This window comes from Egretta garzetta, unplaced genomic scaffold, assembly GCF_000687185.1.
Source record: "Egretta garzetta isolate BGI_Z169 unplaced genomic scaffold, ASM68718v1 scaffold401, whole genome shotgun sequence".
Lineage (NCBI taxonomy): Eukaryota > Metazoa > Chordata > Aves > Pelecaniformes > Ardeidae > Egretta > Egretta garzetta.
The window spans coordinates 1,279,908-1,295,986 of record NW_009258651.1 but is presented as its reverse complement, the minus strand read 5'-3'; the positions used below and the strand labels follow the sequence as shown (position 1 = coordinate 1,295,986).

The 16,079-nt window shown below is 40.4% G+C and overlaps 1 protein-coding gene across 1 annotated transcript; it reads left to right on the top strand.

Annotated features, from left to right (window-relative positions):
* The first annotated feature begins 4,410 nt into the window (after nt 1-4,410).
* Nucleotides 4,411-5,808, top strand: GJA3 (gap junction protein alpha 3). Its single transcript, XM_035903772.1, is given in 3 exon segments — nt 4,411-5,146; nt 5,149-5,341; nt 5,343-5,808. Coding segments are annotated over 3 exon segments (1,395 nt in total).
* The last annotated feature ends 10,271 nt before the right edge of the window (nt 5,809-16,079 follow it).

Genomic DNA, 16,079 nt, shown 5'->3' with positions numbered 1-16,079 from the left:
AAGACTTTGTGCAGGGTGACTATTTTATCTGATTTAAATTAGTAGAGTTACAAACCTGGTGGTAATGGAGAAGCCCGATTGTTTAGTGTAAAAACAAAGGAAATATTGCAAGTGTTTTTCTCTTTTGACAACATTTTTTTCTCATACTGGTTTGTAAAATCTAGAGAATTTTGACGATAAAGCCCTAAATCTCAAGATCTTAGACTGTCACCAGAAATTAAAGAAAATGTGGACTGAATTTAAGAAATTATGTTCAGACAAGGACATGTTAGGTTTCTAAATAATTGCTAAGGGACATTTTTTAGATATACCAGCACAATAAAATCATAAATACACCAGGTGTCATAATCTGGTAATGTATGTAGCATAGTTATATATGTGCATTTGTGCATATGTGCATATAAATACATAAACATATACATGTATGAGGAAAATTATAAATAAAACCATTCTATGATTCTAAAAAAATTATAAATAATTAAAATACTGTACTTCATACACTTGATACATAGTGATGAACCTCTTTGGTGACATCATCAGAAACAGGAATAATAACTGGCAAGTTTATAGATGCTGGATGATAATTGTTTCTGTCCTGTAGGCAAATGTATATGGCATCACAGCTTTTAAAATTTATTCTCTCTTGCTCCTTCTCTTCATCACACACAAACACACTCACACACACCATCCACAAAGTGTATTTGTGCACATACTAAACTCAGTAATTAATGGCACGACATTGATTCTCAAACAGAATGCTGTGCCAGTTTTTATGAACTGCCCGTTTCTCAGTATTTGTCTTAGAGGAATGATTTCCTAAGTGACAAACAATATGTGACTCCCAGTTCTTATTAAATGATCCCAAGGTTTGTGAAGTCCTTGCTTTTCATACCATTGAAGCGTATTGCTTTCTGAGACAGGCTCTCTGTCATTCCCTAGCAGGTATTTCTGCATGAATGTAATGAAATACAGATAAAGATGTTTCATTTCTTAATCTGCATTTTTTCCAAGCACAGAAAGAAAAAATGTCTCCCTTCACAATCCATATGTAAGATAAAGGCTTAACAATTGCGTATCTTTGCATTGCCCTTGGAAATTATGTCCTTCCCCTATTTATGTACTGTAGGTAATACACATTTGTATTGAAGGCAATGATTGCTGCAATTCATACTAAGATGAACACTGAGGTTTTCAACTCTGTATGGTTAAGATGCTGTGAAGTATCTGCTCACTGCTTAAATGCTTTTTCTTTGTGTACAGGATGAGTTTTCAGAGTCTGATATACAGAAATTAGTATTTTAATTAATTTAAGCATTAGAATAGCTTTTTTAAGTGCATCCTTTGAGAAATGCATTATGTCATGTCTTTGGTGTCCTGAATTATCTCAGCCCGGGCATTGTTGGCCTGTAGTAAAAAGAAAAAAACCATCTTCAGTAGTATTAGTGAATGGAGAATGATTGAGAGTAAATTAGGTGGTATTATTTGTCATCTTTCCTTTATTTTTTACAAATTGTTATTTGTCTTCTTCCACTAATCACTAGATAATTCTTCAGAAAAATACAAAAAACCCTACCTTCAATGTAGTCAACATCGTGTATTGATTTCAGTAAAAGATACACTACAGTGTGCCTACAGGGAAAAAAAAAAGATTGCTACCTCTATTCACCTTACAGTGCAGGGGTTATAATTTTCCATGAAGGCAGATGGACTTCATTTTCTGAAACAATAGAAGATAATACCTGTCTTTATGAAGAACAGTGTGCAGCCTCTGTGCCATTGGAAGCAAGGGTAATGGCAGCCATGCTGAAAATGGGCCATAATTAGTGAATTAAAGAAGATTTAATGTGCTAACTTTTGCTGATTAATACACTTTCTATTACAAATATTAGTAACAAAAGAACAAACCGTAACTTTGACTACTTATTATCTGAGCTGACTGTTTTGCTTGATCTGGATAGGAAACAAAGAGTGAGGCAGAGAGAGCTGAACTGAGTGGCACAGAATAATGCAAAGGACAGCAGAGAAATAAAATACAATGGATTTAGGGTTATGCTAAACTTCTTTAATCCATCAAGTATCACACTATTCATTTTGCTGTTCCTACATAACAATAATTATTACTCAAAATGAGAATATTTGCAAACAACAGTTTAGTTCTGTCCAAAGGTGGAAGTAATCTGAGTATATCTTCAAGTGGTTTTGAAAAAAGATACAAAATTAATTCATTATTCCCTGAAAAATTAATATTTCTCAAGGTTAAAATTACTTCACCATCCAAAATATTGTAAACCTCATAAAATTGAGGATTAAATTTTAAAATCATATAAACATATTAAATTAGGATTATAAAAATGAAGTATTCTAACAAAAAGTATTCAGTTTTGGGTTACTATTTAAAGAGGGGAAAAAATAACCTCCTTAAAAAAAATCTGAATATATTTAAAAAAAAAAAAAATTAAAATTGTTTTAGGACCAGGGACATTGCTACACAAAATTGGTATTTCATTGTTAATGTCGTCATTTGCAGTTTGTCATGCTGTGCTGGAAAAATAATTCAATTATATTAAAGGGAATGTGGTTTTGCAGAAGATCAAATATCTGGTTTTTTTAGGGGGAGTTTTTGTTGAATTAACTTTGTGAGGATTTACAAAAATGTAAAATACTGATGGGTTTGTTGTTGCTTTTTGTGTGAAAGTATACTGTTCTGCAGTTACAGGTGTTTCATTGCCTCATAATATAATAAATTTATAAAAAAAGTAACCAAAATAAGTTTAATTTCTTTAATTGCCTTAACTAAAATCCTGAAAGAAGTTCAGTACAGACTCTGGAAATGCTTCCTCTGGAAAAACAGTGACATCATTGTTGGAAATCACAGTAAATATAATACTGAGAACAGCACATTTTCTCAGTGGTAAATTCCTACATGTAATGACGAACACCTTTTCTTCTTGGGAATTGTAAGATACATGGGTATTTAGACAAGAAGTATAAGTATAGAAAGAAAAAGAATGAAGTGTAATTCAGTTTTATTTAGAAAATATTCTGAGATTTTTAAACAAGAGGATAATCAGTCTTTTCTGATAGTGTCTTTTTGCATGCAAATTGTTATACCTGAATTATAATTATGATCTAAGTATTTCTGAAAGTATTGAAGTTATCTGGAAATAAAGTTTTGTATTTTGTTTTCAGATGAAGGTTGACATATTAAATATAGAAGTGTGTTCATTAGGAAAATGAACTTTATTTATTCCATATATTCCAATATTCTTACATATATTCCAGTTAGAAACCGGCCAATGATAACAGAAGCGATACCAGCAGATAATAGCTTGTTTCTCAATTGAAGGCAGCTTGTGAGGAATCTGATCTTAAAAAAAATCTTGTACTTTAAGCCTTTCCAAACTAGAAGTTATGTCACTGCCTAGAACTGGGCATGGGAAGCCCATCATACATGAATCGGTAGAAACTACTGAGAATATTTACCAGTTGTTTATCATAGAAGTAAGGTCATAGGGTGTAGTTTTGGTTTTTCCAAGACAATTTCTGTGCACAGTTGCTGAAGTGCCCTTGAGTTTTTGTTTTGTTTTGTTTTAATGTTGCAGTGCATGTGGTTCAGTAACACCAACTGTCAGGATGGTAGAGAAAATGGCATAGAAACCTTTCCACCATTCCTCTCAGAATTCTCATTCTTCCCAATATTTCAAGTTTTTCAAACAATTCTCTCTTTTTAGAAATAAAAACATGACTAGGCTTTGAGAGCATGCTTGTTGTTGGTGTACACCTTCTAAAATTAAACTCTAAATTCTGTAGATTTTGAGTAATTTTTTTTTCTGTGTTTGTACAGTATGAAAATAGCAGCAACCTGGGACATTACTAACATCCTGAATGCTGGAGTAAATAAGTCCTGATAACAATAAAATGATTAGTGTTAGGCAAACTTTGTATCACACAAGTGACACACAAGTGCAGTCACATTAATAGTAGGAATATTCTGTTTAATTGAACTGGTTTCCTTCCATCTGTTCTTTTCTAAAAATAGGCAAGAACAGTTACAGGCATCTCAGGTGGAAGAAACAGAGAAATCATGTTTTTTAAATATTTAAATCTTGTAGAAGTTCTGGTTATGAATATTTCTTGCCTGTCATTGTGTATAGATACTTAAACCTGTGTCGGCCAGGTGAAAGCACTAAACATCCCACTTCTGTGCTCTCCAAAACCCATGGCTGCATGGTCACAGGGTTATGTAGTTCTTAACGTAGGGGTGCAATATACTGCAAAAGGAAGTGCACTTAAGAAGTGTCATTTGTTGAGGATCAATCTGTTCCACCCCGGCATTGTGTAATGATAAGATTTTTTTAACATTGCTCTAATTGCTCTAATGTTCTTATTGTAGGTTAGAAATCTGAAACAATGGGTGACTGGAGCTTTCTGGGGAGACTGTTAGAGAATGCGCAGGAGCACTCCACGGTTATTGGGAAGGTTTGGCTGACGGTACTGTTTATCTTCAGGATACTGGTGCTGGGGGCTGCTGCTGAGGAGGTCTGGGGAGACGAGCAGTCAGACTTTACATGCAACACGCAGCAACCTGGTTGTGAAAATGTTTGCTATGACAAAGCCTTCCCCATTTCTCACATCCGCTTCTGGGTGCTGCAGATCATTTTCGTCTCCACTCCAACCCTCATCTACTTGGGCCATGTGCTGCACATTGTACGCATGGAGGAGAAGAGGAAAGAGAAAGAAGAGTTGAAAAAGAAGGGAAGTGTCAAAGACAGCAACTACCCAGGAGCAATAGCGTCTGGCAGTGGTGGTGGAGGAGGCAGCAATAACATCAAGGATCCTCTTGGCAAAAAGGGGAAGGAGAGGCTCCCGATCCGTGATGAACGTGGTAGAATCCGCATGGGGGGTGCCCTGCTCCGTACCTATGTCTTCAACATAATTTTCAAGACACTGTTTGAGGTGGGCTTCATTGTGGGCCAGTACTTCCTATATGGCTTCGAGCTAAAGCCAGTCTACCAGTGCAGCCGCTCACCTTGCCCACACACTGTGGACTGCTTCATCTCAAGGCCCACTGAGAAGACCATCTTCATCATCTTCATGTTGGTGGTGGCCTCTGTCTCCCTGCTGCTGAACATGCTTGAGATCTATCACTTGGGGAGCCCAACCCAGTTCCCCGGCCCCCCCCAGCCCCACCCGTGGTGGTAACGACTGCTGCGCCCCCCCCTGTTCTGCCTGACACCCGTGCTGTCACACCGCTGCTGGCCCCAGTGACCATGGCACCGTACTACGCTGCGGCTGCTCCAAGACCACGGCCCCCCTCCAACGCGGCCTCTATGGCCAGCTACCCCCATCTCCTCTCCTGTCCCCATCCCAACCCCCATCCCCACACCCACGCCAGCCGTCATCAACTACTTCAACAGCAACAGCCGTGCCCTGGCGGCTGAGCAGAACTGGGTCAACATGGCAGCTGAGCAGCAGGGGAAGGTGCCCTCCAGCTCGGCAGGCTCCTCTACCCCCAGCAGTGTCCGGCATCCCCTTCCCGAGCAGGAAGAGCCGCTGGAGCAGCTACTCCCACCCCCAGCTGGGCCGCCCATTGCCACAGCCAACAGCGGCAGCAGCACCAGCTTGAGTGGGGCAAGCGGCAGCAAGTGGGATGTGGAAGGTGAGGAGCCGTCAGAGGAACGGCCCATCTCAGCTGCCTGCACCACCGTGGAGATGCATGAGCCACCGCTGCTCGTAGACACACGGCGCTTGAGCAGGGCCAGTAAGTCAAGCAGCTGCAGAGCCAGGTCAGACGACCTGGCCGTGTAGTGCAGTCGCCTCTGCTCAGAGGAGCAGGTGATGGAAGGCAGAGTGGGCAGGGGAGCTGCCCAGGGAGGCCAGGCCTGGCGTGGGTGGGAAGGCCTGGGTTTCAAACTTTGACGCTTGCTGTTTTTGCACTCTGTGAGTTGTAGTGGGGAAAAATATCAACATTTTCTAATAGGTCAGGGGTGGCCAGAGCACAGCCTGTGGGCCAGGGGACCAATCTCGCTTTCCTTCGTGTCCACGGTAGATCTCCCAAGGGCAGCCATAGGGGAGGCCTGCACAGGTAACAGGCGGTGATGATAGCTGGTCATGTGTCCTGAGGCTGACTTTCATCTGAGAAAAATGTTAATATCCCTAGTGCCCATGTGCCTGGCCGTCAGCTCCCTCTTGCCCTTGCCTTCACTTCCACCCTTTTTCACATAAGCGCTACATGAGCAGATGTGATGACTTGTTTTCTTCCTCTTAAATCTTACATAGACCTATGGCAAACATCAGGGTGGCATATTGCTTACTGGCACCTGTCATCTCTACGGACCAACTTGCCATATTAAAGGTGACTCAGTCTCTTCCGTATAACATGACTTAATGAAGCCTTTGTGCTCATGGCAAATCGCCAATGTGGTCCTCGGCCGGGCAAAGTTTAGGTAACCCCTGTAATAGATTTTTGAGGTTCATCTTTCTATAATTTTTTTTTTTTTAATCTTGACCTGTTAGGAAGTATTCGCTTTGACCTTCTATCCAGTGTTTGCCGACCATGATCACACCATGTTTTTAAGCCCACAAAAATGTTTGAGCATGTTTGATTATAATTTTAGATGACTTCTGAAATTGCTTAGAGGAGGACAGGAATTTAAACCACACCTCAGAAATTATTACACAGAACAATTTCTCTTCAGAAAGCAAGGATTATGATTTCAATACATTGTGGCCCCATACGTTGCCCGTGGACAAACAATAAAATAAAGTACAGCTCTGCATTTTAGACTATTAGATATCAGCTTAAGTTTGTTGGAAAAATGCTTTTTAGAAGTAAACTTGAGTGCATATTTTTAAGTTTTTGAACATTTTGAGAATAATTTTGATCTGTACATTTAAAATTAATTGACTGTGTACTTAATCATTTTAGTTTGATCTTTGATCTTACAAGAAAATGTAAGGAGAAAGAAACTTACTCATGGTAAAATTCCTAAAGCAACATTATTTCCTGTTGTGTTCTACCCTTTAACAACAATCTGTAGTGTCTTACAGGTCAGTGAAAACAGATTTAGATGATATTGTATTGCAGAAAAGGTGGCTAAAATATCTGGGCAATAGGCAGTGGCTGAAGGGTCTGTTCTGATCCCACTGAAGTCACTTGCAGGATTTCCATTCAATTTAACAAGGAGCAAGATTTGGGGATGGGTCTTGCAGGCCTTATTCAAGCAAAATTAACATTCGCATGGAGTTTTGGGAGCCAGAAGGAACATAGATTTGGGGCCTCAGATGAAGACATTAAAATCCTGCTTTTGAAAATTGTGTGTTCCCCTTGAAAATGGGTGAGGGAAAGTACTGGGTATTTTTTTCTAAGGTGCAGCTTTCCTTACAACTGGCTCTGTTCTTCCTTCCTTTGTAACAAGTACTCTCACAGGCACTAGTCAGAATTTTGAATGACTGATAAGGCTCGTGAGAGTTTGGGTACTAAAGGCATGCAGGATTAGGCCCAATGTCTGTTCTAAGCAAAAGCCAAAAGAACTGAAGGTCGGAGTCAGTCCTCCTGCTGCTATAAATCGAAAGTACTGTAACTGGAGAAGAGCAGTCAAACATACTGGGATAGCCTGTTGCATCTTCAAAGTATTTGGCCTGACAGTGCAGTCCTTACTCAGGCAAAGCAGGGTCACCCTGTAGCAAATAGTGACAATCACCAGTTATCTCTGCTGTTAAATGTTTTCCCAAGTGTGTTTATTTTATACAACAGTTAAAATATATTCCCACCACTCAAGATTAAACATTTATTTTCACTACTTTTTGGGTTTCTCATGATCAGAGGCACTGTTCTGCCACCCTTGGGCATGTTGTCTCCTGACTTCCTTGACCTGCTTGTGGTGAACCAGGTGAGGAGAAGTCTTTCTGCTGCCACTGATCTTGGGGGCAGACACCGCATTAAAATTCAATGTGCAGTAGTACAATAAAGATACTTACTATTAGGTGTTCAGCTTCAGGCATGCTCTCATGAATTTTATATGTTATAAGCCATAAAAACCCTTTCTGCAAGAAAGCTAAAAGCTAAATTCTGGTTTCTGTTGTACCCATGCAATTATGCTGAACTTAGACTAAAGTTGATGAAGTTGCCCAGATGTAAACAAAGGCAGTTTAAGACTCAAAATTTTTAGTTTTACTAGCATCAATAGTAGCAGTTTTATAAGTTTTGCTAAATACCAAGTAGTTATATTGCTGAAATAACGCAATATGCATCTTTGTATTTTAGTACATCAAAATTAATGGGCTATATTTTCCTTTCTTTTATGCTTCTGACAAATGAAGTCAAAGTCTCTCTGGAGTGTATTTATATAAACCAGACCAGCTGGAATATGTGCTTTTTGGTATCAGTGCCTGAGAGCAAAACTGACTTGTTTGATGGAGCTCTGAATCTTGCAGTCCTTCCTTTAGTACAATCCTCACAGAGTGTGTCCTGCAGGATTGCATCCATATTGTATATAAAAAATATTAACAGAGATAGGTTTAACTTAGGATCAACTGGTACCTAGTCTGCCCTTTTCAAGTTAATGTGTGTGGTTAGACCTGCAGAGAGTTCAGGTGCTTTTGTGGTATACATGGTATTTTCAGGCAGAGTAACTGCTGGAAAGCTGTAAAAGATCATTTTTTTTGTGTGTTAGGTGAAGCTTGGGGGGCAGAAATGTAACTATTGCAACCCCTAAGAGAAATCTGACAGAGCAGCCACTGCATCCAAGCAGTGCTAGTCTGAGAAAGCAAGGCTACAACTCACAGGTTGTGTTTTTAAGACCAGCTCAAGTTTCATCACATAACGATACAGCATCAAGCTTCTTGGTTACCTAGAATTTCATTTGGAGTCCAGCACTTGTTTCTTCATTTAAGCCCAGGTAACTGTTTTGGCAGAACTCCCCCTTAGTGCTTACCATTGCTTTTAGTTGCCACACCACATCTGGAATCAGGTTTGTTGAAAAAAAATCTTACTGGTGTGGCTGATTTTGAGTACTTTAATTAATCTTTACTCATGAATGATCACTGAATTCAACATGCTGTGAGTAAAGCACATGCAGACTTCCATAGTTCTAGAAAATACGTACAGACACCAACTAACTTGCGGAACAGAGTCTGTTGGCAAAAATAATCTGCTAATTTCCAAGTCGTTTACTCTTTCACATCAGTTAATTCCAAAGAGGGAACTAGTAGCAAATGACACTTGGATTTAGCCTGGTCATAGAAGGATCTTACACATACACGTATCATGAAACCAGTGGGTAAGTTACTGCAGAAGTCAGAACTGCTTCATGCAAACTCAAAAAACCCCACTCACTTTTGTTCTTTTGAGTAGAATGATTGTGGGAACATTCTTCCCTCTCTTACTTGAAGTTAAAAAAAATTGCTAACGTAAGCTATGGAAAAGAAAAGGAGAAAACTGAAAAAAAGATACTCCTTGAACAAGTTACCAGGTGTATGTTGTGCTGCTCAGCTTGCAGTAAGTCAACCCTCTGGTGCTGGTTAACCCTGCTTGGAGCATAGGGGGTTGGGCTAGATGACTTCCAGAGGTCCTTTCCAACCACAGTGATTGTATGAAACGTATTTTCCAAATCGCTGATTTCATCAGTACACTTTTCATAGTAGGTTTACAAAGATATAATAAAAATATATCTGCATTGCACATAAATACATAGTTTTTTGGCCACGGGCACAGTCGATCTGTTTTCTATCACCAAGCTTTTTTAATTAGTGCAGCTGTCAGTTAATACAAAAGGAAATGAAGTATAGACAATTTAAAAGCCCACATTTCTTCCCTTTATATTTTGATCAAATGAAGACAGCCTGCTAGAACCTTCCCCTTATTAAAGTGGAATATTTTATCTATGAAGATCAATCTCTCGGTTTTTTCCTAGATAAAAAAGTGCTCCTCGACTTTGTTGGTCTGTGCTGGCATTGAAAAATCATAGCTTCCTGAAAATAGGTAGCAAGCACTGAAAAAGCAGATGAGCTATGTTCTTTTCTGGTGTAATTTGGAAGCCAGTTGTGTGCAAAGTGGTTCCAGGGATTGATTTGGCTCTGTATATTTGTCATTCATAAAGGCACATAGAGCTAGTTAAATGTCTGAAATTTTGCAGCTCTTGAGGTTGTTTTCTGATATGAATATGTAAGTATAGGATCAGTAGAATAATTAAGGCGTGCTTTAAAAATCAGATCAGTACTTAGGTCCCTTTTGGGTTAGTCATGGGACCACCTTCTCTGCTGATACAAACTGTTGTATTCCACTGAGCTCACGTGGGTGACAACAGTCTGCAGAAGCAGAGTGTTGAGCCCCCAGGTCTTTTTGTTTAATACAGACACTAACACCGTGGATTTGAACAGGCTGGGTTGTTGTTTGTTTTTTTTAATTCCAAATGGTTTTGTTTCCTTTACTTTGATTTTTCTTGTGAGAAGTGTGCTCTTGTAATTTTGATTTTCTGAAGTTTACATTCAGTTTTTGATTTCAGATTGCGCATTTGGATGAAATAAACTGTTTTCTAAGTTTACATTTGTATAAGAAGTAAAAGAATGACTCTGCCAATATGTTAAACCTAAGAGAGAAATGTCTTACTATAACATGGGAACTCTTCAGACATGAGGCAGTACCATTAAAGGCAATTTAACCTGATCACTGATCTATAATATCAGTTTTCTGTGTGTATTTAAAACATGGGAGCTGGATATATAGGGAGCACACTGTGGAAGAAGAGACTTTTCATCATGAACTCAATTATTACCAAATAATTTAAGGTTCATTATTATTTATAGGCCTTCTTGTGTGTTTAGAGTTCAGTGACAAAAACTAGCTGTGACGTACGTCCTTTAAGAGCTAAATTTACAGCCTGGTTTAAAATTCCAAACAAAATGCTTGTGAAGAAACACTGCACTGTTACACTGTAGAAGATTTTACAAAAGGTAAATGTTTTGCTTTCTAGCCAAAAATACGGTTCTGAGCCTGCAAATACAATTTCATGCAAGTTATTTTTACTCTTGCACATAAGACCATTAAAGGTAATGGGACTGTTTGCATGAGCAAAAGCCACTGATGTGAAAAAGAAATTGTAGATTTGCATTTTAAGTTTGTTGTAAGATGCCCATCGAATTCCAGAAGTTTCAGTCCTTGAAGAGTTATGCAAGATATGTGAACATATTTTAAGGTGGAGAATATATTCCTGTTCCCATTGACACTGTTTCTCACAGTTAAAGGGTTGTAAAGCATGAGAAAGCTTACTCGGAGCTTTCTTGTTGCTTACCGGATGTTTGTCTTTTACATGACAGAATCTGACAACAAACACAATGAGTTTTCTGGGCCGTCAAGAACTTGTAATAACAATAAAACCAGCTAAAACCAGTTAAAAGTGCTGTCTTCAAAGAAGTGCCTTGTGTAGTAAATTCTGTAAGAAACAAGTTGATGTAAATGTTAATTTACCTCATATGTTTACAAAATCGTGACTAAATAAACTTTTTGTACCACAGCATTGTCTCTTTTAGATTAAATTTTCATGGTTGTGTAGACGGTCTTCTTAAAATACTAACACGATGGAACAGTTAACCAAAGTCTCCCTTTATTCACTTACGCTGCTGCTTCCCTTCTTCCTGCGAAGCGCTCACTCGGTTGCGTCTGTTGGAAGACTGGATGTCGAAACCCGTCTCCACGCAGAACTACCGGTGGCTTCAGGGGACGTTCACGCTCCAGACGACACGTGTGATGAAGACCCGCTCGAGCAGGTGCAGGGGGTGAAGTGCTGACCCCCTTGAAATCAGTGGGAGGTCTCCCTCTGCCTTCCGCCTCGGCTCCTGTCCTGGCACACCCGTGTCACTGTTCATCTGGTGCTGTGTCGTGTGGTGCTAACAGTGACTCCCGCCTTCTCCCCAGAGCTAGCTCACGACCTTTGATTTCTCCAGCTAGCTGATAGGTCTAATGAGACCATTCCCTGTAAATGCGTGAAGGATTTTAGCGCAGGGAGGAGGTGACCTTACTGGGGTAACGCGGAGCACCCACTGCATTTGAAATCTGCCGATTTGCCCCTTGCAGGCAAAGTTCACATTTTAGCACGTGGAAGTGTAACCCCATTTTGTACTGAACATGTACTAACAGCAAGTTAGTCTAAGTATTGAATGGTCCCGTGAAAAGGCCAGGTCCAGGTTTCCAAGAAGTTTAACTTGTGAAAAGCAGCAACATGGGCAAGACTAAGTGACTCTTTCAGCAGTCTTAAGTATGAAGGTTTTGTAAAACTTTATTTCATATGCAGCACTTACATGGACCTGGTGGGGCAGGATAGTTTCTGTCCTGTAGTACCGAGTGTTGGTCTCTCTTGTGTTAGTGCAGTCGAGTGCATTTTTTTGGTGCCTCCTGTGCTCAGGCAATGCTGCTTCTGCATCACATGATGTATCTGTATGGCAAACCAGATTATTTGCTGTCTTTGAAGACTGGGCCAGGGTAAAGCAAGCTGACAGGAGTATGATATGGATGGTACTAAGGTGATGCTTAGCAGTAACAAGCTAAGGAAGACAGTGATATATGGTAATACCAGCTGTATTGCTAAAGATAACTCACTTTCCTCTGACCAAGAGCACTTTTCACTACAGACATACGTGGCCAGAGTACGTAGCATACTTTCTATTTAGATGCATGTTTCAGCCCAAAGTTGCACACCTTTGTCACTTGAAGAACGCACAGTCAGAGTAATCCCAGGAGAGCTGAGAGCATCAGTTGGTGCAGACGTGGCTGTGTGCTGGGCTGTGCTCCCTCGGGATGCAGCCACGCCGCCGTCACCCTGCAGCCACTGTCTCCTAAAGAATTTCTGGCTGGCGTATGAAATAGGAACATTGCTACTCTTGATCTCTGAAGGCCTGTGTGATGGAGTGGGTACTTCTTGCTGCCACATTGAGCAAGACAGCTTGAGGTGAGCATGTGGCGAAAAGGTGAAAGGTGTGTCCCACTCATCCGCAGCTGCACAGGGAAGATCCTGACGGCAATGGGAAGAGAGGTGCTAGGGGGAGTGCTCTCTAACCTCCTTCCAGTAAATCTCTGTACAGTGGTGCTGAAAGCCAAATGAGGAGCATCCCACATGCTCCTGTACTGCTGCTGCTGTCCCCAGGGAATTGGCACAGGAACAACCAGCTGGGCTTTAGCAAGCATTTTCACTGGGGCTGCATAAAGAATGGGATTTAGCTGACTTCATCAGTGCTTTCCCACTCCGTAGCAGGCACAGAAATGAAAGCAATACACGTTGTCTCCCAAGGAAACAGATGTCAGATAGTCGCGCCTTCATAGGGCTAACATTTTGATAATTTTTGGCAACTGGATGTGCATCAGGTCTAACTGTCTTTGTGTCTATTTTCAGCCAACAATAAAATAAGCAGATGCTTATCCCAAGTCCCAAAACTGAAGAGAGAGCCTTCTCCTAAAGATGGCCTAGGAAGAAGTTGTTATTCTTGGAGTGTCATAGTGGAGGAAAAGAGGGTGTTTGAGGAAATGCACATTTTAGCACTTACAGGTACGTGAAAGAATTTATTATGCCAGAATTACAGGTAACTTTAAGTACTGTTAGTGCATTAGTAGAACAGTTGGATTGCACCAGCTGCACTTCATTGTATACATTTTTTTCATTTTTAGAAAGAAATTAGTGGCACAAAGCAACAAAATGTGGTCCTTCATGGGTAGTTACCTCCTTTTCTTTTTCTCACTGTAGGCCATCTGTGTATCTCTGTGTCACTAGCAGTAGTACAGGGTCTATCAGAACTATTTTTAGTGTCTCGAGGAGGATCTTTAATGCGTGGGCTTTTGCCATACCTTGTTTTTAAGGGTGACCCTCAGCACTTACAACAGTGGCGACAGATGTGGTTAAGGTGCCTGGTGGCGCAGAGAGCGGGGATGAGCAGGCTAACACCAAGGTCATGAAGACCTGCCCGGGCTCACTGTGTTTGTCTGCATCACTAACATGGCCAGCTCTAACCTGTGTGTGGTGGTTGCCTTTTGTCAGTCAGATCGCTGTCATTTTAGGTCTCCTGAGAAAAAAACTCAACTAAATAATATTTGTCCTGTGAAAGCATGATAAAATATATTAAAATGTCCAGACCTTTGCATTTCTAAGTAGTGTCAGACATGGGTTTTTAAAGAGTTCCTGTGCTATCTAGAGCATATTTTTGAAAATACAAACAGCTTAACGAGTTCAAACTTTCAAAAAGAGAATACATTTTCCTGTGGGGTACATTTTTCCTGTGTTTGGACAAGATCCACAAAAATCAGTGAGTAGATGGATTAAAGTAAAATGAAACCTTACTTTCCATGTGAGAATATGGTTTGTATTTCTGTACTCCTCAACTAAATGAAAACTAAAAAGGAGGGACAAACAGTTATCAGCTATCGTGTATCTCACTTCCCAGTTTGAGAAGATTAGACTTTCTAAAGATTTTGGCTTTAAGGAATGTTGTGGTCTTCTGAGCAGGGACTAAGGGATAATTATGGTTGAACTATCCAGCCCCACAGAGGAACCTACTGTTTGCTTTGCATGGCTTATGTAGTGGGGTTTGCTATGCAAATTCTGCACAAAATGCAGAAGTAAGCAGCTGAGGATGGTTTGCCTAAGCAAACTCATTCATGTTTGGATTATGGATACTCAGGGGAAAGTACTTTCTTCATTTTGAGCAGTAGAAGATGAGGAAAGGCAGGGTCAGCGAGTTAAGAGTTCTTTCCAGTTCTCTGTTGAGGTGTTTAATGCTGGATTGTACCAGGTCTCTAAAACAGAGGTAGCTTTCATACTCCCATGGACCATCCCTCCTTTCTGTCTCTGCCCTGTAAGACGGATACAAATTTTTCATTTTCTTTAAGTCATAAAGTCACTTCTGTCTCCCAGACTGCCAGTACATCCTTTAGGGCCCAGTACATGTCCCTGAATAGTCCTGTGACTGAAATTTGAATACAGTGAAAACAGAAAAATCAGACAACAGAATGAGCAGTCAGGACTGACAGCATCAAACCTATTTATATTAACCACATTTAATCATGGTTGAAGTTTTGTCATAAATAGCTGTCGCAATGCTGAATGTGATTATTTACTTATGACTGTGAAGCTCTACTCATCACTGTCACATGTAACAGAAGTGCTCACACATGGTTTGTTCAAACAAAATATTGATCTTTTGTAAAAGACACCAACTACTTTCTTGAGAAGACAGTCACCATTGGCGTGACCTGGAGAGAACTGAGAAAAACCTGCAGCAAAGCCAGCCTGGCTAGGGTACCAGCATCACGCATGGCTGACTCCCTGGCTTCTCAGCATCCTGGAGTCTTTTAAAATCTCTGCTCAATTAAAGTAATGAAACCCAATGCTTTAAGAGCAAAATTCTTGGCCAGGAGTCTACAAAATAATATCTGCATTTACATTTGCCTGTAAATGTGGCTGTACTAGTGACTGCAGTGGTTTGGGATTTTTGCAGCACGAAGAAGGGTGCAGTCTGCAGCAGCCTCTTGCTGTGGCCTGCATGAGAATTACGAGCCTTACTTTTGTGATGTATTTTTAAAAGCTCTGGTCTTCATTGTTCATGCATGAGTGGACGCTTTTTTCGGCATATCTGTGGCAGTAGGTAGAGTTGCAAGTGCCCACCTCTTGGCCTCCTCCATGCCATTCTTCTGGTGGCAAGCAAAGTCAGTCCTTCAGAGCAATTCAGAAGCACAGGCTGCTCCCAATTCATCCAAGCTATGTGGCTTAATTAAGGTTCAGAACTTACTTAAGACTAGGAAGAAATTCTTGTCTTCCTCTGTAAGATAAAACCATAAAATGTGCCTCAGCAATTCTTGCATTATCCATCTTTTTGTGTTGCTTCTCCGCTGTGGAACCCCAAATGTCTGAAGGTCCCAGTTAGCACAGTCCTCCGCAGTGTGCTGCAATCGCAGCTTCTGGCCACAGTGTACCCAACATTTCTTCAAAGGAAAAATATCCGATTGGTCCCAACAACACTAGAAATTTCATAGAGTTTTGATCCTCTAGGGTTGAAAAATATCAAGCAACATTACTGCCCACTCATCATGCTGTTTG